The sequence below is a fragment of the Coturnix japonica genome, chromosome 4, assembly GCF_001577835.2.
Source record: "Coturnix japonica isolate 7356 chromosome 4, Coturnix japonica 2.1, whole genome shotgun sequence".
Classification (NCBI taxonomy): domain Eukaryota; kingdom Metazoa; phylum Chordata; class Aves; order Galliformes; family Phasianidae; genus Coturnix; species Coturnix japonica.
The window spans coordinates 30,029,928-30,057,838 of NC_029519.1; the positions used below are offsets into that span (position 1 = coordinate 30,029,928).

The 27,911-nt window shown below is 40.0% G+C and overlaps 2 protein-coding genes across 6 annotated transcripts; one reads left to right on the forward strand and one right to left on the reverse strand.

Annotated features, from left to right (window-relative positions):
- The first annotated feature begins 24 nt into the window (after nucleotides 1-24).
- Nucleotides 25-16,411, forward strand: SCLT1 (sodium channel and clathrin linker 1). Of its 3 annotated transcripts, none has more exons than XM_015861262.2 (22): nucleotides 25-136; nucleotides 438-499; nucleotides 808-899; nucleotides 1,316-1,385; nucleotides 1,537-1,592; nucleotides 1,968-2,100; nucleotides 2,944-3,066; nucleotides 5,021-5,086; nucleotides 5,314-5,381; nucleotides 6,439-6,529; nucleotides 6,722-6,813; nucleotides 6,976-7,153; nucleotides 7,922-8,020; nucleotides 8,437-8,508; nucleotides 9,536-9,610; nucleotides 10,119-10,264; nucleotides 11,588-11,780; nucleotides 12,549-12,745; nucleotides 13,228-13,306; nucleotides 14,357-14,452; nucleotides 15,484-15,584; nucleotides 15,683-16,411. In XM_015861262.2, exons 1-21 carry the CDS (start codon nucleotides 109-111, stop codon nucleotides 15,547-15,549), a joined length of 2,082 nt encoding a protein of 693 aa, XP_015716748.1. In that variant the 5' UTR covers nucleotides 25-108; the 3' UTR covers nucleotides 15,550-15,584; nucleotides 15,683-16,411. The 3 variants fall into 3 exon arrangements, with proteins under 3 accessions (XP_015716748.1, XP_015716749.1, XP_032300473.1); XM_015861263.2 differs by having other exon boundaries at nucleotides 841-899; XM_032444582.1 differs by having other exon boundaries at nucleotides 847-899.
- CDKL2 (cyclin dependent kinase like 2) lies at nucleotides 3,607-27,766 on the reverse strand. 3 transcript variants are annotated; one of them, XM_015861274.1, is made up of 12 exons: nucleotides 27,475-27,766; nucleotides 24,448-24,642; nucleotides 23,504-23,682; nucleotides 22,750-22,862; nucleotides 22,298-22,437; nucleotides 21,803-21,891; nucleotides 21,180-21,306; nucleotides 19,997-20,271; nucleotides 18,914-19,004; nucleotides 18,120-18,231; nucleotides 17,896-18,002; nucleotides 3,607-3,661 (listed from the first exon to the last, which is right to left on the reverse strand). In XM_015861274.1, exons 1-12 carry the CDS (start codon nucleotides 27,640-27,642, stop codon nucleotides 3,620-3,622), a joined length of 1,638 nt encoding a protein of 545 aa, XP_015716760.1. In that variant the 5' UTR covers nucleotides 27,643-27,766; the 3' UTR covers nucleotides 3,607-3,619. The 3 variants fall into 3 exon arrangements, with proteins under 3 accessions (XP_015716760.1, XP_015716762.1, XP_015716761.1); XM_015861276.2 differs by lacking the exon at nucleotides 3,607-3,661 and adding an exon at nucleotides 7,663-11,352; XM_015861275.2 differs by lacking the exon at nucleotides 3,607-3,661 and adding an exon at nucleotides 14,598-15,296.
- Nucleotides 27,767-27,911: the final 145 nt, after the last annotated feature.

Sequence of the window (27,911 nt, forward strand, 5' to 3'; positions counted from 1 at the left end):
CGGCCCGCTGTGCCCGTCGCACCGGGTGGGCGAGAGGAGCGGTTTCCCTTTGCCCTCCCCTTAGCAGCGCTCACCCGCCGGGGATGTCTTTGGCGTGACGACACGGCCATGGAGCTCGGCAGCGGGGCAGAGCCGGGTGAGAGCTGGGCGGGCGGCCTCGGGGCTGTGCCCGGCCTTGGGGTGGGTGGGCAGCTTTAAATGCAGCTTAAACCAAGCGAGACTTTGACGGCAAAAGAAAATCATTCCTGCCTCAGTGCCCTCTGAGTGGGCGCGCGTTGACTTACCGTATAGTTACCTTACTCTTGTATGTAGCTGCTTGTTTTGTAGTTATGTGACTCTAAGTGGAGCTCAGGGCAAACCTGCGTCTTTCTGAGTGCCAGCCAGCTTCACCCAGCTCACAGTTAGCATTGCATGATCCTCTAACCTGTATTTTTCAGATCCGAAGCTGGATGTGTTTGAGCAGGATGAAGCAGAGGAGGTTTTGTGTAGTGCTGCTGAGGTATGTGAGCTGGGGAGTGAAAGCGAGGTAAAAAGTAACGTTTGAGGTATGCATCTTCATATACATCTGTGTGTGAAACAGTGTTTCAGTGTGGTCTTGCTTGGCTTCAAGCCCCTCACTGAGCTGTCATCAAAGCATCTCCTGGAAAAAAAGCAGTGAAAATTTCCTTCAAATCTGGCCAATGTTCAATGGCTTCAATACCAACCTGAAAACATTTACTGGGGTGTCTGTATATTCTTTTCAACGTAGACAGAATAAACAGCTTTGTTTTGCATACATTAGTATAAATAAAACTAACCCACATGCAGTCATGTACAGGTGCTAAAACACAGAATAATCAGTTACAGAAGAACATCGCTGGAGGTGATGGTGTATCCAGATCCAGGATGATGGACCAAAGGTAACTGATCCCAGTTGAGTGGGGATACTGCTTCAAAGGGAGATTATATTACTTAAATAAGTGTACGAGTAGGACTGTGTTTATTTGTTTAACTTTTTACATCACCTTATAGGTTACTGTGCTGTTGTATTGAAAGCAGTAGGAAAGCCTGGTTTCTAATCTTCCTGGATTGTGATCTATGTATGAAATATAAATGTATTAAAGCTCGCCTAGAAAGCTTAATGCTTAATGATCATACTGTAAAGGTAGTGATGGAAGTTGTTTGCTTGGTGGTGGTGCGTGTTGGGCTTGGAAATAAAGAGAAGCGACGGTTTTGTTCTGTTCTTCAGATCATGAATTCTGTGAAGCTGGTTAATTGTCAGAACAACATTTCAGCATTTACAGATGGATTCTAAGCATGTTTTTCCATGTTTCAGCTTGATAACAAAGAGCGTAGAGTATGAGAAGTGCTTGGAAGAAATGAGGGAGCAGCTGCAGATTTATCAGGTATGTTTCTGGCATCCTGTGACTTTTCCTGCAAAACAAAGTCTTAATGTCATGGATGGCATTGTGCTGAACTAACCTTGTCAGTGTTTTCAGTATTGCTCATTGAAATAAGAAGTTGCCGCCGTTTGCCACAAAGCTGTTTTTTTATTAGGTGCAAATGAGTGAAATGAGACAGAAATTTGAACAAGTCACCATGGAAAACAGAAGGTAAATAAGTGCACTGAACTACTGCTGCTATTTTTCATGTGGGTTTTTTTTTCTGTCTCTTAAATCTTAAACTCTTTTTCCTAAGGCTTGGGAATGTTTGAATCCGCTTAATAGTTGAAGATTTCATACTCGTGCTTAATGTTACTCTAGGTGTTTAATATAGATTACAGCACCAACTTCGGAGGCTTAGCCATATCTCTGCAAAAGAACTCGGTATTAAACTATTTATAACCCTTTTCATAGAACATATCTTGCTCGATATATTTAAACGTGAGCCAGGGATGTATGGTACATACAAACCAAAGGCACGGTACCTCAGTTAGTTTATAAACATTGCATTAAATACTTTGCTGAACTTAGTCCTTTGCATTTCAGGCTGCATGCAGAGTTGAAAGAGGCTCTTGAGATGCAGCTGGATGCTCTTCCTTTCACGCCGCTGGGAACTGCTATTCCTGCAGATGAAGAAATACTGAGAAACCTTCAGGAGCAACTACAACTCGCAAACCAAGTGTGTGAGATGAAACGCTTGTACTTTTCTATTTCTTCTGCCCCTTGGCAGATTAGGGAAGGATAGTTTATTTCTTGGTTCAGAATTGGTTTATAACAGATCCCTGACAGCATTTTGAGGCCTTCCTGATGGTGTGGATCTAAAGAAAACCTCAAGCACACCCGTACTTATATTTTCAACTTCAAAACCTGAAGGAAGTCCCTCTCTAGTTTCATACAAGTAGGAAGATTTTATGTTAATTAGTGCCTCTGATTTTTACCTTGTTGAATTTCTGTCCAGAACGTGAAGCAAATGTTTTGTTGGGTTGAAGTTATTGTGGTAGGCTGGCATTTTATTTTATTTTATTTTATTTTATTTTATTTTATTTTATTTTATTTTATTTTATTTTATTTTATTTTATTTTTTAATTAAAGCGTAATGTGAAATGAGGGGCAAGTAGATGTGGAATATGGAAAGTAACAGTTACGTGTGAATAGATCAGCAGAATGGCCTGGATGTATTACAAAGGTGTTTCAGTTCATTTGCAGTGGACTAAGGTGAGGTTAAATTGACTCCTGAATTTTGGTATTTGAGTATTATATATACTGTAATCTTAAAGTAAATACAAGAGTTTGGCAGCTTCAGAAGTTGAGTGGAGTTTTACTTCTGATAAGAGCTATTAAACAGTGCAGAACTCGCAGTTCTTGTCTAGATGGAATGTGAAGTTGTAAACATCTGGGGTTTTTTTTGCCTCTGAATGTTTTGTGCAGCTGTAACGTGTGCAGAGAAGAATACCAAAAAAAAAGCATTTCAATAGAACTGTTCTGTAAATAGCTTAGAGACTTTTATTCTTGAACTTTTTAGGAAAAAGAACAAGCAGTAGAGCTCTGGCAGACTGTATCACAGGAGCTTGATCAACTCCAGCAGCAGTACCAGGAACACATGACTCAAACACAGATTCACATGGCTGAAACATTGAAACAGCAAGTAACTTTTGTTTATGTTTTTGTTAATTTTGGAATGTGTTCATATACTGTAGAGATTCTGCATCTGTAGGTAGCCAGACTGAAGTGCAGTGCTTCTACCGGTGTCATAGAATCAACATAAAGTCATAGGATGGATTGGGTTGGAATGGACTTCAAGGATCATTATGTTCCAACCCTCTGCCACAGGCAGGGTTGCCAACCACTGGATCAAGTACTAGACCAGGCTGCCCAGGGCCCCATCCAACCTGGCCTTGAACACCTCCAGGAGCATCCACAGCTTCTCTGAGCAGCCTGTGCCAGCACCTCGCCACTCTCTCTGTAAAGAACTTCCCCTTGACATTCTCATCTAAATCTTCCCTCCTTGAGTTTAAAACCATTTCCCCTTTTCCTGTTACTTATTTAGCCATGTAAAAAGTTGATTTCCTCCTGTTTATAAGGTCCCTTTAAATACTGAAAGGCCATAATGAGGTCTCCCCGCAGCCTTCTCTTCTCCAGTCTGAACAAGTCCAGCTCCTTCAGTCCATCTTCATAGGAGAGGTTCCCCAGCCCTCTGATCATCTTCGTGGCCCTCCTCTGGTCCCTTTGTTGATTGTTTTCTGTAATAGTTGTTAACAAAAGTTGGGTGGTCAGATATAGTCATTGATTCAACAGTTAAATACACAGTGGGCTTGGAAAGTTTATTTCAACTATACAGACAGTAAAACGTTAGGAAGTGCACTGTGTGAGTTTTGGTGCACGTAGAGAAGTACCCGAGATAGACAAATACAAATAATCATCTTACTACTGTGCAATTCAAATATAAGTAGTTTCACTTACCTTTTGTCATTCAATAAAGAAGCTGAATAAGCAGCTGAAAAATCAAGGTTGCTAATACTCCCATGTTAGTGTTTAGCATCCCATTTCTTCAGCTGCTTCTTGGGAACACCTTTAAGCTATTTGTTAGTGTGTCAGCTTGCTAAGTTAACTGGTTAGGCTTCAGGAAATATTCTTTCAGAAAAGATAGGCTAGACTGTAAGAAGCTGTTTTGCTCTGAGCTATTAAAAAGTGCTCAGTATTGGGAGAACTCAAGTCGTAGCTGCTGAAGATTTAAGGGGTTGTAAGAGTCTGCTTTGGATGACTAAATTCTTAGTGAATTTTAATGCAGTTTTCTCAAGAATGAGATTGAACAGCCTTCTATTCTTAATAGCACTTCTTGTCTGCTGTAGACTTTTCAGCTGAAAGAGCATTATTTTACATTTTGCTTTTAATAGAGGAGCAGGAAATAGCTATCAGAGGTAGACTGAGTAGAATCACAATCTACCAAAAAGCGAAGATGAGTTGTGAGATCCTTATTTATGCTGTCCAACCTCTGCAGCAGAGTTAGTTGTTGGAAAAGGTTGCTTGCATGCATTTGACCATGAAAATTTGGTATAAACTCAACACAATTAGTGTATATTCCAGCTCAGGAACTTAACTCTTGGCTATGCTCTGAAGATGCTTAGTATGCTGCTGATGACTATTTTGCGTTATTCAAGTTTCCCTAGGAAGACAGAGCTAAAGAACAGTTTTCTGTATGGACGGTAGATGTTCTATAAGGCAAAGAGCAAATAAAGCCTCTTCATGCAGGCAGACACTTTTTTAATTAATAATTTAATAGTGGATGCATTTCTGCTACCGTGTTAGCAAAAACACTTACAGTGGCTCCGTAGAGGCACAACTTTCATATTCTGTTATTAATTGCATGGGTTTTGTAAATTTGTAACTAAATAAAATTCAGATACGTTTTGCATTAGTAAATGTAATTTACCAGATTACCAGGCCAAAAGCTAGAAGTAATCTGATTAAAACTTTAAAAAGTTTGTTGGATCTCCTGCATCACACGTTAATTCTTTGAAAATGCTTTCAGTTGACCATGGCTGTGATAATTAAATGTTCTTCGTTGGTAATGATTCTAAGAAGCTGAACTCTTTTTTTAGGATCAACTGGCTAACTTTCACCAGCTAACTTCAGAACTGCATGCAGCCAATGAGAAAAAAGAATTGGTAAGTAAAACTTAAGCAACAACTGCCTGTGTTCAGGTTTGAGTTTTTCAGCATACTTAGAAATGTTCTGGAAATGAAATCAAGTAAAGAGGTGACAGCGCTTCCCTCATTTTAACATATTTAAGGTAATGAAAACTGAAATAAGCTGTGGAGATCTGCGGAAAAATCTCATGGTGTTTTATATGAGTGAATGTTTGATATTCTACAAATCTCTCCTTGTCTTACAGAGCAGTCAGTTTCTGCAAACTGTGGCAGAGCAGAATGTGGAACTAGAGCAGCTACAGAAACAACTGAGGTATAAACCAAGCAATTTAAAAAGGATACAAATATTTTCTATAGGCTTTCCTACATTAAGTTGCTATCATAAGCCTGTTTCGTCTTGCAAGCTTTGATGGTGATAGTTGAAATGGTTTCAGGTAATGGCTTCTTAATGGTTTGCTATAAATGTGCATCAATAGTGGTAAGGTACAATATGTCTAGTCATTTCTAGTCCCTGAGATAGGTAGCACTACATATTTGCTTTAAAAGGAACAAAGCGTTCAGTGCCACAGAAAAACAGAAGGGTTTTTATTGGAGTACAGTTTGTACAGACATGTTTCTGAGGGGGAATTGTTTGTAATCTCAGTTGCCTTAGCTCAGCGTATCTTGCAGAAGGAAGGTGTGACAGGAATAAAGAACCACGATGAAGATTAAGGTGGTATTTTGGGTATTTGAAAACGAAGTATTTTCCAACTCTGACATCACACACAAACTGCTTGTGTGTGCTGCTGTCTTTAGATTAGAGCACCATGTCTCTGCATTTTTGAACACCTCTTGCAGAAGGTAGCGCTGAAATTTTTACAGACAAATGGGATACCAGAACAGATCAAGTCTTGTATTCACATGCATTATGTGTATGTTGATCAACGTATTCACATAGGCATAATATTCTCTTGCTTTTTATGCTGTTAAATAGTATTTTTCATTGTTGTAAGGAATTTTCCTAGAAGTTGATTTTTAAAAGCAACAAATATTTTCTGGTTTCCTTTGTGACTTAGTTGTGCTCCAGTTTGCATTAGTTTGTTTGCTGTTTTTTAACCTTATTGTGTACTCATTGGTCTTTAAACTTATCCTAATCCAAAGTTTGAATAATTGCCCTGGTGGAGGGCAGTATATTTCTTTCTGTTTCCAAGACAGAGAAGCAGGAGTGTTGTCTCATTGTTCCACATAATAAGAGGAAAACCTCTTGCGCTGTATCCAAGAAGTTATATGAAATCTGACTGCCCTTCACAGCCATTTAAACAAAGTTGTAAGACTCTGATTTTCCCCTGTAATAATCCAAGTGTAATTCACAGTCTGTTTTCTTTACATAGGCAAGCTAAAATAGATAGGTGGACAGCAAGCGCTAAGGTTGATGAAATGATCAGATTGACAAAGATGCTTCAAGGCCAATTGGAGAGAAAGGTATTATAGAGAAGGGGGTAATTTTCTGTTGCAACTGAATGACTAGACAGTTATCTAATTGCTGATATTAATTTAATCTCAAGTTGTTCTCTAATTTATTATATACTTAATTAAATGTAGTTTATTTTGTATATCTTTGTTTTTATAAATGAAGCTCAGATGTTGCCTAGAAAACATGTATATTCATTCTAGGAAGAAGATGTGGTAACTGCCCAGCAAAGAGAAGCAGCATCTGACAAACTCCTGCAGCAAATGCAGTCTAGTATAAAACAATTAGAAACAAGGTAAAGATGTATTGTTGGATGTTACTAATGGGATATGTATTAAAAAAGCCAAACAAACAGGAACACAGTTTTGACAACTTACTTTCTATGAGCTTAGTTTGAAAGAAGTGCTTTAATTAAGCTTTGTACTGTTAATTGCATGAAATTATTCATTTGTTTTAGATTACATGTTACCATCCAAGATGCTGAAGAGTTGAGAACAGAAAGAACAGCCCTGGAGAAGCAAATCAGAATGCTTCAGACAAAGTGTGCTAAATTGGAAAGGGAAAAGTATGAGGCAGTTACAAAAGTCCAAGACTGCGTACAGCTGTTAGAAGAAGCTAACCTACAGAAAAGTCAGGTAAGTCACAGGTGAAGGCATTTCTTAGGTATTAGAAAACTTACATCACCTGCAGTTACAAAGTGCCCACTTGTGTATTGGTAGAGGTATACGCACATACGAAACTAAACTTCTTTTGACTGTTGTACTAAAACGAGTAATGCAGAAGAGAGTGAAGTTACAATATGACCATACATCACTTGGTTTTATCATATAGCATAAATCTCATTAAATGTTTAAAAACAAATTGTGCTGTCAGAATAAAAAAGAAGGCCCTATTATGAATTTATAACTTAGTAATGGTTAGGAAAGGGAAGCTGAAGCTAGAAGGAGTTTTCAATGGTAAGACAGGTCCAGGAGAGTGAGCTTTGTGTTCAACACTCTGTAATAAGTAATTCCCACCATCTTTTCATGCAAAAGAACTGTTTGGTTCACTATTATCCACTGTGAAAGAGTTTACATATGCAGTCCTTGGCTGCTTATGAATCTTTACCTGTAGTTTTCTGGGAGGTAACTGATTTAGTCTATTGACCATTTAAAAAAAAAAAAAAGTGCTCAGCTCCATGTAGGAAAGTGTGTGCTCCTATACATGCACTCTAATTCTTAACAGAGATCATTTCTGTTCTTCCTTTCTTGTTGGGTCTTGGTGTCAGCTGCTGTAAAGTGCAAGGCAGAAAGTTCTTTTGAACACTGATTATGTGTGGTTTCATTTCTCACTGCTTGATATGGTGTCACAACAGAAGGATTAGCAGTAATATTTCTGGTTTGTTTGTGTTGTTTTTTTTTTAGGCACTGTTTAAGAAGAAACAAAAGGAAGAGGAGATCAGAAAGATGAAAGATGAGATATTTCAGCTCACAGAAGATACTGCTGCAAGAATTAGAAAGGCAGTAAGTTATGATGTTTAGAAAGAACCAACTATGAAGTTAAAAATTAAATCATTCTGTATTATACACAGTCACATCAGCAGTTTTCTTTTAAGTGATTTGATAATGTAAGTAGTAAGTGCATATAATACTGACAGTATTGTGCTCTTTGGCCTTATTATCTAGATAGGTACTCTTCCAACCCACATGATATTCTTACAACAGGTATTAATACAGCAGGTATTTGAGAGATGTATGGATGTGGTGCTTATGGACACTGTTTAGTGGTGGACTTGTAGTGTCAGGTGGATGGCTGGAACTGATGATCTTAAAGGTCTTTTCCGATCTAAATGATTCTGTGATTTAATATGATGTAAAAACAGGATGGGAAAATAGTTGGCAATATTTATTATTTAGTTTTGCTTTGTTTTTGATCACAGGTGGACATTGCAAAGAAACAATACAACGTACAGATCTCTCAATTAACAGAAGAACTTTTAGCTCTTCATATGGTATGAACTTGACTTTTGAGAATGTCTGTGCTAGCAAAACATCTGATAGTTATTTGTTTATCAAGTTAAATATTTAATTGAATACAAAAGTAAATCCAGTAAAATATTATAAGCAGTTTGGTGAAGAGGGAGCTCTTAGTTTTAGACAAAAAGGTCAGCCCTTTTGATACACTTCCTTCTAGACTAGTGTTTCTTTTTATTATTGAATAGAAGTTACTAATGATTAGTTGTAAGTAAGTAATCAGAACTTAGTTCTTCTATAGTGTCACAATGTTTTTACGTGCATGCATGAGTCAATAATGATAGGCTTGGGATACTTTTATCTTGGCCCATTTGAGAGACCTTACTAGAATTGTTTTGTTTACGGTGTTGTCTGGAAGGAATTGTGTATAGATTTTTATTATGGCCAGGTGAAATGTTCTTAACTGCACAAGAAACTTTCATTTAAGCCCCAACAATCTAACAGTTTGTGTGCATATATAGTGTACTAATAGGCACTGATGCTGTGTAGCCCTGGTGTTTCAGTCACTCTTAAAAAATACAATTATGTGAACATTAACTTTCCTACAAAGCACAATTTTGATCTCTTCTACCTGGATTTGCCATAAAGCTAAGGCAAAGGAATGAGGGCAAATAAGCAGGCATATAGAATAGATCTGATTCTGTTTTTACTTCTCTTCGCAAATATGTAAGCAGTGAGCTAGATCCTATCCTGGGTCTCTTGTGCTGCCAATGAAAGGAGCTAGATTTTACTGTACCTGTTTAAGTCCAGTAGGATCTACCATAGGACCTCATATAGGTCCAATATATCCTACTGTAGCTCTGGATCTGGAGCTTTGTACTTCTGTGTACCAGTTTCCTCACTACCAGTACAGAGCATCTTCACATCTTTTGTACAGCTTTGTTTGCATAGGGGACAACAAGCAGCAACAGTAGATGGTAACATAGCGTGTAGAATTTTTATCGTGAGTTATTTATTCATATAAAAGACAAATGAGAGGTTTATTTAAATGACTGTCTGAAATAGGAATGTGGTGAAAAGCAAGATCAAATAGAACGAGCCATTAGAGAAAAGCGAGCAGTGGAAGAAGAACTTGAAAAGGTAAGGCAATTGTGTGTTTTCTACATCATGTTTCACATCTATCCTCAGTATGAAAATGTCTTCTTATTTTTCCCCACCTCTCATGTTTTTCCCTAACACTAGAATGAAGGACTATGCTGTGATCTTTGATTTCCTTATTTGTTGAATTGATTTTCATACCATTAAACATGCATGTCAGTATTTTAAGTTTTAAGCCGGAAAATTAAAACTTTAAGTAATAAAATGAAAAGGGCATTCTTTGAGAAGTGTAAAAAGAGTTGTTTGACATGATCTAAAAGCACATTGGTATGTGTTCCAACTTAAATTTAAGCACGCTATACTGAAAACTAAATTAATGCAAGATCCTTGGAATACCTTTTTAGAAGAAACACCTAAATTCATTTATAGCCAGTTTTGTTTTAAATCTCTGGAAATAGGGCACAGTGAGGAGTAGCTTCTTTAACCATTACTGCTGTGTCAGTAACTAGTGAAAGGTAAAGATGATCTGTCAATAAATCGTATTCTTAAGATTTGCAGAGAATACGGAGGACATGAATCTGACAATAGAAAACTAGAACAACTGCATCAGAAATATCTACTTGCAGAGACTACAAAATGTGACCTTCAGCTGAGTCTGCAGACAACACAGCATAAACTGAAGCTGCTGGAAATGAAGTAAGTAGTGGACTATAAATCACTGTAGAAGTATTAAAGGGGGACATCTGGCCAAAGAATGAAAATGAGAACTGCAAGCAGCTATTTAGATTGTCATTGTTTTATAAATTACATGGTTTGGAATCTTACCATGTCTAAATACTGCTTGTAGGAAAGCTTATTCTCTGAAATGGATGGATCGATGGATTCCCTAGGCTTGTTAAAATACTTCACTGACTTGTGCATAGTTCTATGGACTTCCAGGAAGCAGCAGGGGAACATGTGTATTGAGTCACACCAAAGATCTGTCCCAAATGTATGAGGGCTGCTCCAAAAGTAATGCCTCATATTTCACTGTGTAGACCCATCATGTCAGAAGTGTCTGTTGGTGGTATGGCAGTAGAGGCTGAACCTTTCCACCAGTATTTTCTTACATATCGTTGCCATGCTGTAGATGGCAGCAGAGGGGCAGTCTGGCAACATAGCATCTGATGTGGAAGTGTAGATTAAGCATAAATGCTACTGAATTCCTCCATGTGGGAAAAAATGACACCCCTTGACATCCATTAACACATGCTGAACATTTATGGAGCCCAAACTGTGGATGTGAGCACAGTGAGGCATTTCAGCAACAGCAATAACAAGAATGAGTCACCTTCACAGGTATAGACTTCTACGAGCATGGCATGTAGGCTCTTGTTCATAGCTGTCAAGAATGCACAGCTAAAGGTGGTGCCAATGTTGAAAAATTGTGCATATTTTTAGCTACAGAACACTATCAAACTATGTTAGTGTTCTCTTTGTATCTATTGTTGCATCCATGGAAATAAATGGGAGGCATTACTTTCAGAGCAGCCTACGTATATATCTTCTCCATTACTGTCCAAAATAGTAATCTATGGAAAAACTGAATGCTGGAGCAAGCTGACAGTGATGCATCATTGTCATGTTTTGCCAGCATTCCAGTAGTGATGCACTGCTTAAAAACATCCAGAGGTGGCATCATATGTTTTTTTTTTTTTAATTATTGCTTTTGCTGTTATATGGATTACTTTGAATCTCTGTAAAATCTTCTCATCTACAACACAGTGTGGCAATGAGTTCTATACCTGAAATACAACCATATGAAAAACTTACTTTTCTATTTTCAGTTTGCCTCTATTGCCATTAAAGAAAACAATCACAAGGCAATATCATACTAGACTAATTAATCTACTAAGATTTTTTTTGCTGTCTACAGTTACAGTCTCCCCTATCTCCAAACCATCAGAGCTTCAGCGAAATGACAGTAGGAAAATGTAAAATTGACTTAAATCTTCTTAAAAGTCATGAATTCTCTTTCAGCTTTGAGGAAGAGAAATCTAATTACCAGAAGAACATTTCTAACTTGCAAAGCATTCTGGATTCAGAAAGAGAAAAGAGTGGCTCTGTTGGTGAACAAAGGTTAAAGCTTCAGCAAGAGAATGAACAATTGCAAAAAGAAATTGAAAGCTTGAAAAAACTGGCCACAGAGGCACAGCAAAAAGCCAAAATAAAGGTATGGTCTTGTAACATTATTATGCAATGGAAAGTACAGTGATGATAGCAGGGTAGCAAAGTCCTAGGCTACAGCAAGTGATGATATGCTCAAATGCAGCAGAAACAGACACAGACACAAAGGAAAAACTGTTTATCCTTGAAAGGCCTCAGGTGGGTAGGGATATCCAGCAAGATACCTTTACCTCCACTGCCAGCCCTTAAATGAAGTTTGGGAAGGATCCTGACTTTACCACTTCTGGTCACTCAGGTACAATGTGTACATCTGTGCTCCCCTGGGTTGGCCCTGCCTTCCACCAGATGTCTAGTCACTGTTTCAAGCTGTGTGTTAACATTTCTGCTACAGGTTTATATGCTGTTTATATTTTAGGGTTGATGTTTGCTTGTTGAGGCAGCATTTCTAGGAAAAAATATTTGGAAGTTTAAATTGGGGGTGAGCGTTTCAGTGATGCTTGCTCTTTTTCAATTATAAATAATCTTGTTTTAATATCATGTGTCCTCAAGATTTGTTTAGTAGCTCAGTCTCTTCTAATTATGCTTGATAAGAAGATCTCAAATATTCTATCTTATTTTGTCCAAATAGTCCATGAATAGTCTAAATAGTAAACAATTTTCTTCAACTGATTTAACTTACTCTAATTCTAGATCTCCATTTATCTACTGATACACACTTTCAACAAATGTTTATAAATTTAGTTCAAGTGCTTAAAAAAAACAAACAACTTGACTGTATCCTATTGGTTTTTTTTTGTTTTTTTTTTTTATGTAGGTAAGCACTATGGAGCATGAGCATGCTGTGAAAGAACAGGGATATGAAGTTCGTCTTAAGGAAATGGAAGACATCAGTCAAAAGTCTACTGCTGAACTTAGGCATCTGTTGGTAGCTCAGCAAAAAGCAACAAAGAGATGGAAAGAAGAAACAAAAGTTCTTACTGAAACTACTGAAGCTAGGATCAATAAGTTAAAGTAAGTGCAATTTTGTTGTTGTCCTGGCTGCTACAGTAGCAGTTACCATTTGGTATAGGGATATATCCATGGTAGAAAGGAAAGGAGACCAGACCATAGAATAGATGATGTACTTCTAGCAAACAGAAGAAACAATGTTCTCTTTAGAACTCTGACGTGACTCATAGTGAAGCCAGCAGCTAGTAACTGACATTAAAACTTTGCATCTTGTGTGAATTCTGTATAACAAAAAGTAAATTTGAATATCTTCTTTCCATTTTTTTTCCTTGCAGTTGTAGCAAAACACAGCTGTGTATTATGACAACTCCTATCTTTATTCAGAACAGTCTTTATCAAAGTAAGCATGAAATAAGTCTCCAGCCTTATAAGTTGGAAACAATGTTTGTAGAGGCACATGGTTAAAAGTTGTGGGGTTGTTTTTATTTTTTTTTTAGATTTAATTTTTAGATTAAATATTTTCTTTTCCATTTTCTTACTAATAGAAGTGATCTGAATCAACAAAAACTTCGTAATCAGGAGCTTACTGCTCAGCTGGAAAAGGCAAACGATAAAGTAATAGAGGTAAGAGTGATAGAACAATTGCTTTCAGTTAGAAGCTGATGCAGATACACTAGGATGTTAACAGAAGCCCATTAAGATATGTTTCTGGTTTAAAAAAATAACTTTATAAAGAAGGATTTTTGACAGAGGAGTAGACGTGGCATGAAAACACAACTGCTTTGGATGACTGTCATAGTCAAATAGCAAAAAGACATTAACTTCACTATCAAATTATTAGAAAAACTATTAGAGTTGAGAGATGGTCTTATGTGGTTACTAATCAGGCTATTTTAGGCAGTTTAGGGAATGTTTGCAAAAACATGCCTTCAGACACATGCACACCTCTAAAAAGGAGAGGGTGCTGTGTTATGTATATATGTAGAAATCAGTTTTTCAGCATACACAGAGTTTACACTGCATGTGCGCATATATCTATATAGATAAAAGCAATGTCTGTTAAAGTTAAGAGCATTGTTGTTTTGGAAAATGTATTGTTGAGTAATTAATGGTTACTTCAGAAAACAGCTGTCCTTCCAGACTGCCTCATAAATCAGGGATGATATCCAATTCTATCTAGTACAAAAAGCAACACAAGGATTTGTCCTGCTATACTATATTATTTGCAGGAGAAAAACCGGGATGATGTGAGATTGGGTTTCTGAAACTAACGTTAAAGAATGGTAAAAACTTTTTATGTAGTGTTTGATGAAGAGAAGCTATCTGTAACAAGATCAGGTCATTTGTATCTGGTATACTTTTCTCCCCTTTGAATACAGCTAAAGATTTGTATTGTAGTAGTATATAAGTTAAATTATCTGCATAAAGATATAATCTTTTATGCATCTTACTTCAGGAAGGTGAAACTTCCACTGAAGATGACTGTGACAGTAATATAATTAATATTTGAGCTGGAAATTCCTTATAATGTGTCAGCACTGTGCTTTCAGTCTTACTGTAGGTGGTAAACAGCTCTGCTTCTACAGGTCCTCTTGCTTTCAGCTTTTTGCTATGCTATGGCTGGATTCACAAAAGAGAACTTTATATTTGTAACAAGATACTTCATTTACACAGGATGAAAAATTAATGATCGAATATCAAAAACATATCAATAGGCTTCAAACGCGACTAAACCAGGCAGAAGAGAGGGCAGCTACAGCATCACAAAAGGTACAAAACCTTAAAAAAACGTTATCAAAGTGCATAGAAAAATCCCATTGAATATTAGAAAGGTACTTTTTGTTTTATTCCTGAGGCAGAAGTGATCACATATGTGTGCAGTATTACTAATGTAACTTGAACAGCACAGTGCTCAGACAGCATAGATTTGTTTATGAAAACAAATTTGATGCAAATTACACTCATGGTTCAAAGTGTGTTGATGAAGGTGGATCACAATTTATATTATTTATCTATATTCAGAATTTTATTTAAAAATAGAAGCCACCTCCTTAAATAATTGTCACTGTGGTTTACAAGCTTTATTAGCTTCTTGTGACCTACCGCAGTGATAATGAAGAACAAATTTGTTGATTCCTACCCCTATCTCCTGGAGAGTGTCCATCAAAGTGTGTCTGATTCCAGTCAATGTCACTTCAATTCACTGTCTTGATGTATGTCATAGTGAGGTCCCAAAAAATGCTGACTCAGCATTTCTGAAGAACAAACAGACTGAGGCAAAGCAGGGGAGGACTCCTTAAAGGTGCCAGGGAGAACGGAACTGAGGCTGAAGTGGGGTTTTCACATTGACAGATGACTTAGTGTTGCATTACTGTACACTGTAGCTTGGGCAGCATATTGATATGAAAGACAATTATGAAAACAGAGAACTATTAAAATTACCAGTCCTCAGCTCAAAGACTATAAATATTAGCTTATTAATAATAGTAATTCCATAAAAAATATATTAAAAATACAGAATAATGTTTGCAGTTTTAAAACGTGCATATTCTCTGAAAATGTCTTCAAAGTACTCCTGCAGTCTATTCTTTTATCACCTGGAAACCTTGGGGATCTGAAATAAGATGCAAGAATTAATTTCCTACAGAACGCATTGTAAATTCTGCTGTCTACCCCACATTGCCACTTAGCTCAGCTTTTCCCTCTCCTTCATGACATTTTCTATATTGAAACTGTAGTTTTTTTAGATCCTAGGAGAAAAAAAAAGTTTTAAGAAACTATCTGCTTGTTTTAAATTACAGCTCAGCACATTAACTGCATGGAAGAAAAAGGCTACTTCTTCTCTGAAGGAACTAGAAAATATTTAAGTTGGTGTATTAACAGTATCCGTACTGTATTGGAGGTAAGAAGATAGCCGGAGAAGCTTTGGATTGGAGCATTAAAATCAAATGCATAGCAAGGTTTGTAAAACTTCATACATATATTTTGTGTTTCACTCAGGTAACAAAGGCTGGCTGAAGATACTGTCCAAGAAGGATGCAAACTGATGGAATTCAAGTCCTTTGGTGTAGCAAATGAAACAATCTGAAACAGTGCTGTGGCTGTGGTGCGTTATCAGTTTTAGTCTTAAAAAAGAATACGTGTTATGTCCAACTGTGACAAAATTGTTTACAGGGAATGGAGTCCATCCTACTGAAATTCTGAAACAGCTTTGTTCACATACAGTTGATATTTCTTTTCATTTTGTAGCACAGTAACTTGGGAATAATTTCTAGGTCTTACACGAATTATAGTAAGACAGTAATAAATGACATCATGAATGTCAAATAGTTTTTATGATAGGTGCTACAAGTGGGAAATGCCTCTACAGCCTTCCATTTTTAAGAGTTGGTTCAGTTTGCTATGTCTCTGGAAAACAGTTGAAGTGTTGCTACAGCTATTCTTACAGCTAGTTTTTAAGGACCCTCACCTTGCTTCAGTTCTTCCTCTCCTCCCATTACTGTTCTACAATTGTTCTTTGCATTTCCACTTGGGACTTCAGTTCTCAGTTACTTCAAATTGCACAAAGTTGGTCATCCAGCTCTTATGAGTGTGTTGGAATTCTACAAATGCCAGTATGTGAAAATTCTTGATAGAGGAGAAACTTCATAGAAAGGAATCTAAAATTATAGCTGAATTCTGTTTTTTCTATTTCACCTTATATAATAAACATTTTGTATGTGTAACTAATCTTGACATTTATTTTTACTAAAGTTACCTTCTTGCTATTTAAAAATAAATATGAAGAGTATAATTTTGTTTTAGGACTTCTAATTCAGTTGATAGATAATGCTTACCTGACATTCAAGATCCACAAGGAAGATCTATCATCCTTAGTAGGAGATTTCTATACAACAGTTATCCTATACATGTTGGCCCACTCATAATAATATAATAATATATACCTAAGCTGTGCTATATTATAGGAAATGCAAGCAAGCCTTACATTATTTGACAGCTTTCAGAGAAAGAAGAAAAATTTAAAAGAAACTATTAAAACAGAGAGATCACTAGAGATCTGAGTGTCAGAGAAGGTGAAAGGCTGCAGACAGAGGGTGGTGATTAATGGTTCTATATCCAGGTGGAGGCCAGTAATGAGCACTGCCCCCCTGGGGACTGTCATGGGACTGGCACTCTTGAACATCTTTATCGATGACATCTATGATGGAATTAAATACATCCTCAGCAAGTTTGCTGATGACGCCAAAATGAGTGGTGCGATTGACATAAGATAAGAAAGGGATGCCATTCAGAGGGAGCTCAGCACTCTCAAAAGATGGGCCTGGGTGAATCTAATGAGGTTCAACACAACAAAGTGCAAGGTTTCGCACTTGGACTGGAGGAATTGCAGGCATATACACAGACTGGGAGCAGCAATCCTTGAGAACAGCCCTGCAGAGAAGGACCTAGGGGTCCTGGTGGGTGAAGAATTTCACGAGCCAGCAGTGTGCTCTTGCAGCTCAGAAAGCAAATAGAATCCTGGACTCCATCAGAAGTGGGGTGGCCAGGGGGACAGGGAGGTGATTGTCCTTCTTTGAAGTAAGCCCCATCTGAAGTACTGCATCCAGATCTGGGGCCCCCAGTCCAAGAAAGCCAGGGAGCTGTTGGAGTGGGCCCAGAGGAAGGCCACAGAAATGATCAGAAGGCTGGAGCACCTCCCCTAAAAAGACAAGCTGAGGAAGCTGGGCATGTTCAACCTGGAAAAGAGAAGGCTGCGGGGTGACCTCAGCACTTCCAGGATTGCAGCCTTCCAGTACCTAAAGGGAGCCTATAAACAGAAGGGGAGTCAACTCTTCACAAGGGTAGATAATGGCAGGACAAGGAGAAATGGTTTTAAGTTGAGAAAGGAAAGATTTAGGTTGAGTATCAGGGAAGTTCTTTGCCCAAGTGAGGAATTAAAGGATCATCTTGCCCATTGTCACTAAGATCACCCCAGAGATCTCCATCCTAAACATCAAAGGATACTATTTATTTCATTTCCTAATAAGTATGATCTCACAGGGCCTTCACAAGAATCATCTCAACCCTTCCAATTTTTATCTACTCACAGCTTGAGAAATAAAGGCAAGTTTTGATTCTGTTTAGAGCCAAGCAAAAATCTTGTAGGTCGTGTGGTTCAGAGTCCTGAACCAAAGAGACGCTAAACAGCACAAACTATTTCATTGCTTTGTTACCTGCTGTGAGGCCAGACTTGTGTTATGAAGGTCAATAGCAGCAAGGGACGGGACTCGGGACTCTGAAACAGCTTTATTTTCCTTTTTGAGATATCTGGGATGCCATCCTGCAAAACGCAACCAATGCACACAGGGTTAAAGAAGGAAGATCTGACTGCTGCAGTATACACTGCTTCCTGCCAGTTAGCATCCAGGTTTAATTTAGAGGACATTAAAGCTCATACCTTCCACTCCTTTCAGTTCAGGGAGATGATTTAGTTCTGGCAAATGCACATCTGTCTTAGAGAATTCCCATTTTTTCTTACTTGCCTGAAGGATGTTCTTTTCATTAGAGACCTTGTATAGACAGAGAAAAAAGCTATTTTCAAAACTAAAAGTGGTTAAAAGAAATCCATTCTACTTAAATAGTTCACACGTTACATGCAGCTGAACAAACACAGCAGAACAAACAAACAAATTAGTACAACTAAAAAAGTAACACCAATCATCTAAATGAAATTGCTTTCAAAGAGACAGAATACAACAGGAGAACGGCTCAGATTAGTTCTCTGTAAAAAGTCAACTATTCCTCTGACTTGGAAAAAATATTATCTAGATACTGCATGCAGTGGGGAACTTTGTATTTCATTTGTTTTCATTATCAACTTTATATGTATTTATGATGTGACAAAAGGAGAACCCAACAATGTTAAATCAAAATCCTAAACTCTGCTTCAACAGAGCAGCTCAAATGGTCCATTTCCTGGACAGGCAATACATAGTGGATATACTCCATGTCTAACAAGTAACCTTGTTGACTGCTCCCTTCATGTAAAAACTTTGTCTTTTAACATAAAATGTATCATATAGGATAACAGTAACAAAAGATAAGGGATAACTGTAGGAAGAAAAGGCTGAAGAACATATTATTTCTAGTTGGGAGTTATGGTGAAGAGTGCAGCAAAAGAGATTACTGACAATAAAGACATATTTAAGAATTTATTTTTGCTTAGTCAAGGGGGAAGGGCATAAAACTTACCGAAGTCAAGCTTATACTGTAATGGTCTGCTGGAGAATGCTTCATTTGCTTCAAAAATGGTTTCAAGTAATTCTTACTCCTTTCATCAACTCTGTAATTACAAATGGCAAATATAAATACAAACAAGCATCAGACACCCAGAAGCAGTCATTAGAAGGCTCACAGGGGCCTTCTTCCTGGCTTGTATTAGAAACAGCATTGCAAGAAGGTGCAGGGAAGTACTTGTCCCCCTGTACTTAGCACTGGTGAGGCCGCACCTTGAGTATTGTGTTCAGTTTTGGGCCTCTCACTACAAGAAAGACATCGAGGCCCTGGAGCACGTTCAGAGAAGGGCAATGAAGGTGGTGAGGGTTCTGGAGAAGTCTCTTGAGGAGCAGCAGAACAAACTGGAATTGTTAGTCTAGAGAAGAGAAGGTTCAGGGGAGATGTTATTGCTGTCTACAACTGCCTGAAAGGAGGTTGTGGCGAGGTGCGGAGCAGGCTCTTCTCCTGTGTAACTAGCAATAGGGGAATATCTTCAAGCTGCACCAGGGGTGGATGTCAGGTTGGATGTCAGGAAAAATTTCTGCTCTGAAAAAGTGGTCAGGTGCTGGAACAGGCTGCCAAGGGAGGTGGTCACCATCCCTGGAGGTGTTCAAGAAATGTTTAAATGTTGGATTACAGGATGCACTTTAGTGGAGAAATATTGGGGTAGGTGGATGGTTGGACTGGATGATATTGAAGGTCTTTTGCAGTCTTGGTGATTCTACAATAACACTGCAGGCACAGCTAACACAGAAATTTTGTCCAAAGGATAAGCCACAGGTTGAAGAAACACCTGCATTGCAACTGCTGGCAAATAGCTGTTGTCCCATAGGGCTTTGCCAAATGCAGAAACACAGAGATTATCTGCATGGACCCTTAGAGCTGCTTGAGATGAAACCAAGCTTTCAAACCCATGTACATACCATCCTTCACCCAAAAGCTGCTCCTCATTGCATCCTGCCCCAAATCCCCATCACCACCCTGCAGCTCCCTCAGCACATTACTGATTCTCAGCAACAAGATCAAAAGAAACATGTTTTTCTAGCTCTGCTCCTATACCTGTAGTTACAGTTCCCAGGCACAGGCACCATCGTAGACATAGTGGGAGAAACATTCCTGTTAATGGGAGGAATAACAATGCCTGCATTCTTGATGTAGTCCAAGTTGCTACCGGAATCTTTCAGGTTGGTTTGAGAGCATATTTTGAATGGGTTGACTGCACTGTCATAGAGGGAGCTCAGGTTGGAAGATCGCTCTGCTTTCTCTCCATCGGGTTTAGAACACTTCACTTTGTACATCTTCACATTTCTGCTCTTTGAGTCAGTGTTGAAATCCTGTTTGGGAAGATGAGCATCATGTTTCTCTTATAGTTACATTCAAAAAATAACTTACAGTTTCACTTATGAGTGAAAAAATTCAAAAGCCTAAGCCTGCACAACTCTGCAAGGATCTAATGGAGATGGAGTTGGTTTAAGTAGTGTGATAGAAAACCTGTCTTCCATTAAAGATGAAAAGAGGAAACTTGTCAGGGATCCAGCACCCTTATGTAAATAAGTCACCCTGAACTTGGAGCTGGAAATGATGGAGGAGGAACAGCCATATCATGTGTCACTTCTAAAGAAATAGGAACCAAGCCCAGTGTCACCTCAGTGCAACTCTGAAGTCTCCAGTCCTTCACATCTGGTTGAAAGCAAAATATGCAGTTTTGGAGACAGAACTTTGACACGGGTAAGCAGCTGCACAGAACCATGTTTTGCTGATTCAACATGACCTATGGTTCCTAACTGGTTTTCCTTACAGTTCTCTATTTGCAATTAACTGCACTGTAGTGTGCTTTATTGACAAGGAAGGCTCAAATAGCCACCTGCAGACTGTCCAGCCAGGCACCAGAGCAACTTGTAGCAGCCAGTCAGAATCAAAGGCATAGAAAATCTACATCCCAGCCTGCTTGTTGTACTGCAGTGAGCATCAGAGCACAGGCCTCATGCCCTGCTTAAACTCACAGAGAGGTAAGCTTCTCTGGCACATCTTTTATCCAGCTTTTTTTAGGTAAGCTTCTCTGGCACATCTTTTATCCAGCTTTTTTTTTTTTTTTTTTTTTTTTTTTTTTTTTTAATGAAATGTAAGATTGTGTTTATACTTTTGCTAAGCAATTAAACTACATCACAGACTTATTTAATCATTTTAAAAGACGGAAAAAATACAGGTTTGGAGAGCAAAACAGAAATAAAAATTGACTAACCTGTAAACCAAGCATCTTTCTTTCTTCTACAGCATCATCTTTATCCTTTCTGCTGATTTTTGATTTGTTTTGTAATTGACGGTCTCTGGCTTCTTTGTGAATCCTTAATTTAAGGTCTTGAGAAAATCTACTTAACACATCATAGTGGGAAAGGAAAAAGGAAAAGGCTTCTGTTAGTCTAAGTAACGGTATTAGTGTTCAGCCCAGGCTGCAATAACCTTCCAAATGAAACAAACCATGCACTTCTATGTAATGAGAAGCCAATAAAGTAAATGTTCTCCACTAAAATATGCACACTTCTGTTTTCAGAGCAATAAAGGTGGTCATATCCCAGTCTGATGTACACGCACACACTGAATACAGTGCAAGAGAATACTAGTAAATATACTGTGACATGAAGTACATGATGACAAATTCATGTCATGAAAACGTAATGTGATAAACATGCTACTGCAGTGTGTTCCCATTAAACTGTCCCCCCCATTTTTGGGAAGGCCCAAACCAAACAAAGCTAGGACACTCAGCAACCACCTGCTTTGCAAACCCAGCACACAATCTTAAAGCTCAATTGCTTAAATTCCTTTTAATCTTGTCACGTTTTGAGTAAGAAATGTACCATTCACCTTTCAGCAAATCCATCCTTGTTAAAGAAATCACTCTGCAAGAGTTCAGCACAGGATGGTCTTTTGTCTGGGTCAATCTGCAAACACTCCTGTTAAACCAACATAAACAATAGAAGGCAGAAATTAAACAATTAAACCAGGAGGTGGAGAGAGGATTGGCAGTATTGGCTGTATCACACAGCTGTGTTAGCAAGGAAACAGTAAGGGGCCGCTTATTATCTGTAGCATGCTACAAGTCCTCCTCCTCAGAGGAAGTGGAGCTGCCCCTGTGGAGCTGTAGATGACTAGCTCAGTCTTAGCCATTACCCAGGAGAGAAGCTATTCTCACCGAACCAACCCGAGCAGTTGATTATTGCATAGGTAGTTAAGTCAGCCTAACAGCGCTAGCTCTTTTTGCAGACTGCATTCAGTTCCCCATGGCAAGTGACAAGTGTCTGACAAAGGCACTAAATTCTAAGGAAAACCACTCACCTTCCAAAATGATCTGCTACTTACCTTGGCTAAATCTAGCACCGAAGCAGAGAGCTTAGGATATCGTCTGTCCAGAGATTCAACCTCTTTCACTTCAGGCAACCTCATGCCAGCAAAGAGAGGATTTTTACAGAATAACTCTTGGTGTCTTGGAATTAAATTACCTGGAATCACACAACCAAAGCAACCAAATGGAAGAAATGCCATCCTGAGAATGCTCAAGAGGATGAGATACTGAGTTAAAAGAACTATAAGGGCTACAATCTGGGTGATTCTTTCCATTCAAGAGCCATGAATGGACTCTGTAGTAACAAAACTCCTAGCTCTCCCCCTTTGTAAAAGGTACCAAGAAATTATGCTCTCAGAAACACTTCAGCAGCACACATCTTTGTCTTCACATCTTTCTCCCCCCAGCAAGACTTAATTAACTCCTTAATTAGCAGATAGGCACTGAGAGTCTGACAGATTGTTCTCACCGAGGCACCTGGTGATATGGTAGAGCTGGTCAATGTCTGAATCTCCAGGGAACAGGGGCTCTCCTGTGAGCATTTCTGTTACCAGACAGCCAATAGCCCACACATCCACAGCCCTGGAAGAAAAACATCCCAGATCAGCTCAGCTTCATTCTTGAAGCTAAAGGCTGAGCATCCAGCAAGTTACAAGCCCTGTGGGCAGCTCTGACCCCATAAACAGCAAGAAAGCTGTTTTCCAAGCTTGCATGTGCTCTGATGAATACCAAGGATTCAACTCTTGAAGAAGGCAACACTAACAGGAGTTTGACCAATCTGAAATTCGGTTCTAAACCCCAAATTTATAAGCATACAGGGGTGTACAAACCTGTGAATGGCAGTTTAATTTCTGACGTCGTTTTGCAGTAAGAAAAACTCATGCATCACACCTCCTCCTTCCTGAAATACTTTTCTCAGCATGTCTGGGGTGATTTCTCTGCCTCCAAGCCAGGACCAGCTGCACAGGGGGGAAATGCCTCCTCCAATACTAGCACTGGCAACCAAAAAGCTCCTGTAGACAACAGACTAGGGATGCTGATTGCTCAGTCTCTTTCTGCTCTTCTGAGCCAGAAAAACTTAGCACTGGCAGTAGTTAGCTCCACAGAGACAGAGAGAAGAGGAAGGCTCAAACTTTCACAGATAATTAACAAGTATGAGACCCTCAAAAAACAGAGCACCCCTACAAACCCCAAATTCTTCTGCAGCCTGGCCAGTCTCCTACCTGCCATATTTCGTGTCTCCCACCAGCAGCTCTGGAGCTCTGTACCATCGAGTTGCCACATAGTCCGTGTAAATTTCCCCAGAAGCTGCCAGTGTGCGAGCAAAACCAAAGTCACAGAGTTTTATCACTCCTGACTGGGAGACCAGTATGTTCTCTGGCTTAATATCCCGATGTATTATCTGCACAGAGAAAAAACAAGTCAAGTAATTTCCCTACAGGCAACCGGCCAGCCCACCAGAAATAGTAGCTTTCTCACATTCAGGTAAAAGATTAGATTTTTTCTGGCATGGGAAATACATGAAGTCTACATAAGACAGCTATGTGCACACAGACAAGGACAAATTGCCAACCCAAGGGCACAAAAACTTCAGTTTTTGCACAGGGGTGTTAATTTCATGTATTTCTCTGCATGTATTTACCATAGATATTTTACAAAGTTTATTATCCTTAAAAACTTGTCCTAATCACAAATTAAGGAGCTGCAAGCATTGCAAAGGCAACAAGCGCATCCTGCAATTAAATGTGAAGAGTATTTTAGGAATACTTGAGACAGTTTCCCCAGTATTAAAAGAAATATATATGGATAGTTACATGGTCATGACTAAAAAGCAAGCCTGTAGATTTACACAGATGCTATCAGAAACAAGCTTTTGAAAGAGAAACCATCTCCCTCTGTCAGAAGAAAGTCAGTGAGGTGATTTTGATGCCTTAGACTTCTGCATCCTCTCTCAGATGAACTCTTACAGCGGTCACAAGACAGACCAATGCAAGAACTGATACCGGGCTCTGGCATTTTGTGTGAAACTCAGTCAGGCCCTTCTGCTCTACTTCCTTCTTCCAGGCAAAGCTTTATTTCTCTAAGTTTTACTAAGCCTCACAAATGCACATCCCAGTACCCATCTATTCAAGGTTAACTACAGAGCTGATTTCTCAGGCATACTTACGTTCTGGCTGTGACAAAACGCTATTCCTCTCAAAATCTGAAATAAGTATTTCCGAACCCTGCTGTAGTCTAGTCCATGTGGAAATGCCTCAAGATCATCAAGCACTGTGTGATCCACAAATTCAAACACCAGATACCACCGTTTCTTCTTTTTATACACTTCCAGCAGGCTCACAAGATTCTCATGCCTCAGTTGCTGTTACGAAACAGGAAACATTTTGTGAGAGCATGAAAGCATTTAATGGGTAAACTAAGACCAGATGCCTTTAACTGCAGCCCAGCCAGTGCCAAGTGCTCTTGTGCTAGCACCCACAGTTCCTAAAACTACTTCACTGATCTTTCCATAACTCTTTCCCTCTCCCCCCCCACCCCCCACCTTTTTTTTTTTAAGTAACCTGGAAGATTTCCACCACCTCGTATATGCATAGACATTTTTTTGGCCCATAGAAATAACTCAAATACCAGATAAGACATTTCACTTGCAGAAAGCAACAAACACGACTTGCTCCTTTCACACTGGACTGTATCTGTGACTCAATTTTCTTTACAGGATGTTCCCCTGAAGGTAACCCTGCACTACGCTGCTACTTCTCTCGCAGCAGAGCACAGTGCAACTCTAGCTCCCCCTTCCAGATACATTTCAAAGGACTGCAGAAGACAGAGGTCACCATTTGTTTAATAAAACTTTGTGCTATTCCCAGTATCTCAAGGTCTTGTTATCTTATTTTTTCTAAGAAATCCATTCAAAGGCTTTTCTTTTAAGCTCTCACAATATCCACAGCATTTCTGTGGGCACTGTCAGCTTGTGTGCATTACAGCAGCATGTGCCAGAATACAAGTACATTGAAGGGATAAAAGGAAAGTCCAGCATTCCTCAAGTCCTCAGTTAACAATTAAAGACCTATTAAACCCAGTGGATTCTGAGTAAAAGGTGACAGGCCGAAGATTTGAAGGTTTTATTTTAAAAGGATTTTTAAGAACACGTGTATATTGTGCTGGAGGGGAAGAAGGAAATGAGAAAAAAATTCTAAAGAGAAAATAAAGCAGCTCTGTTTTCCAGTTGTTTTGTTATCTCATTTTGACCAGGCCAAATTCCATCTCCAGCCTGTTACATAATTGTAACACCAAAACAGCCCCTGCTACAACATGGAGTTGTTTATCAGCTTAGAGCCTAGCAGGGAAATGCCATTGTCACAGGAGGGTGCCTGAAGGCAGCATCCTCAGGGAGCGTGCCCAAGGAAGACACAATAAGACTGAAGAGCATGGCGACTTGTATGGAAAGTGCTCAGCTGACAGAGAAGTGCAGCCAGACTGCAGCAGAGAGCTGGTGCACAGAAGGCTCAGAGACCCTGAATTCTCAGGTCTGAAAAATGAAGCCAATCAATTAGAAATCTGAGAGAAGGACACAGTATTCCCTTAACTTTTTGGTCTGAACAACACCAGAACTTGCTCATTTCAGTTCATACTCCAAGCTTAGTACCTTTGTCTGAGAGAGCTTCCAACTGCCCAAACACCAGAATGGAGAGGGAAAATGAAAAAAGGGGTTCACAGGGAACACACAAGTTAATAAGCTACAAGACTGAATCCCTACAGTTATCCTTGCTGCGTGAGGCCATTTGTTGAGCTAAACGTGGAAACGTTCCCTTGCTAGGTTTCCATTTACCCAGGAAAACAAGTTAATTTCCAGTGCACCTGGGAGGCAGTATGCGCTCTGACTCAGTAACTAAGCAAGGCTTGTCAGCAGATCATGTATAATCCAGGCACACGCAGACTGGCTTTAAATGTGTTTGAAGGAACAGTGCTTACAGCTGCTGGCTGCAATGAGCTCCATAACATACCTTCCCATTAACCCTAAGTGCCTACAGCTCTTGTAGTGGAAAGGGAGATCACTTTTTTTCCCTGCCTAGGGAATACAGTCTGATAGACTTGGTTAGAGCTGCATGCGGAAGCCAGTTGCAGTGGAGGAGGCACACATCACCACCCTACCAGCTGGGGAAAGGCCCAGAAACACCCCAACTACACTCTCCTTTGCTTCTTCAGAAGACAGAACAGCCACCACCTAAAACTTTCACGTGTGCCCATGGACAGACACATGTGCACAGAGGCAGGTACACTCTGAACACAACGCTTTAAGACACCAAGGAATCTAATAGCTCTCATCACCCACAGCTGATGACACTCAAACAGCAGGAGCCATAACGTCAGCTGGCTGCAGCCTAACCATAAGCTTCAGTGAGTGAGGAGCTCACCCTCCCCCAGCCACTTGCAGGTAGTTCAAGCCTGCCAAAAAAGTGCCACAAAAAAAAAACACCAAACAACCAGCATATTGCTAGCAGCAAATGGTGCTGGGATCCAGTCTGCTTAGGCCCGCTGCTTACCCACAGGTTTAATAAACAACATAATCAAGAGCAGCAAGGCGCTGCCTGAGGTACACAAGGCAGAGTTCCCACCAGGAGGGAACGGAGACCTTGTAGCTCACTTCATTGTGCCTTTACCTGCTGAATGTGATGCACGTAAATGTGCTTCTAAGGGGCCAGCAGCACTTAGCAAGAGGGGCAGCAGCTGTGCAAGGCTGCAGCTGTAGGCCAAGGGAACCTACGGCAGCTTGGCTGCCTGTGGGAACATGGAAATGGATCAAGTCTCCTACGGTTTGGGCATTGTTATTCATGCTGATGTACAGCGTAACCCTTTTAAAACAGCTTTCAAAACTGACCCAACATGTGAAATTCACACTCGCCCTGTACCTTCCCCTAAACACTGCACTATAAAGGACACCGCAGCAGTCTCAGCAGACAGTGCTCTCCCCAGAGCCTGCCGGTCTCTATGGGAAGATTTGAAGCCCCTCCATCAGTTCTGAGCCACTGCCACGTTCATCACACGAACACTCTGATCACAGACACACGGCTGTACACTCTGCTAGCAGACATTTGCCTTCCTGATTCGGGATTCAGTCAATACAGCCAACACTGACACAAAGCTGTCCCAGACGGACCTGCCCTATAGCGCAGCCTCCCCTCGGCCCACTCACCTTCAGCACTTTGATCTCCCGCACGGCGATCTTCCTCACCGCCGCGTTGTCCTCGCTCTCCAGGAACTTTTTGACAGCCACCACCTGCCCGTTCTCCTTATTCCTGCACCTGCTCACCACCCCGTAGCTGCCCTCCCCGATGAGGCCCAGCACCTGGTACTTCTCCATCACCTGCAGGAGAAGCTCGACCGGGCCGCAGCCGGGGGGTGACGAGCCCGGGCCGTAGGGACACCGTCACCGGGACAACGGCGGCCGCCCGCCGTAACGCCCACGGGTGGAGCCGAGCGCCCGGCCGTGGGGTCACGGCAGCTCCGTGTGCCCGCCCCGGGGCGGGGCCTCCCCGGTCAGGCGCGGCCTTAGCGCTGCGGCGGGGCGGGGTGGAGGTACTGCTCGGGTTGTTTGCCGGCTGTGGGAGGCAGGTCTCTGCTTTGGTGCTT

Excerpts from the sequence above, each read along its gene's own strand:
- SCLT1 (XM_015861262.2), top strand. The coding sequence starts at position 109 with ATGGAGCTCGGCAGCGGGGCAGAGCCGG. Across the intron at positions 500-807 it reads TTTTGTGTAGTGCTGCTGAG|TCATGTACAGGTGCTAAAAC; the intron begins GTATGTGAGCTG and ends ACCCACATGCAG. Across the intron at positions 1,386-1,536 it reads AGCAGCTGCAGATTTATCAG|GTGCAAATGAGTGAAATGAG; the intron begins GTATGTTTCTGG and ends TTTTTTTATTAG.
- CDKL2 (XM_015861274.1), bottom strand. The coding sequence starts at position 27,642 with ATGGAGAAGTACCAGGTGCTGGGCCTCATCGGGGAGGGCAGCTACGGG. Across the intron at positions 22,863-23,503 it reads GGAGACACGAAATATGGCAG|GGCTGTGGATGTGTGGGCTA; the intron begins GTAGGAGACTGG and ends TTTTTCTTCCAG. Across the intron at positions 19,005-19,996 it reads CCTGGGAACTGTAACTACAG|AGTTGATGAAAGGAGTAAGA; the intron begins GTATAGGAGCAG and ends TTGTAATTACAG.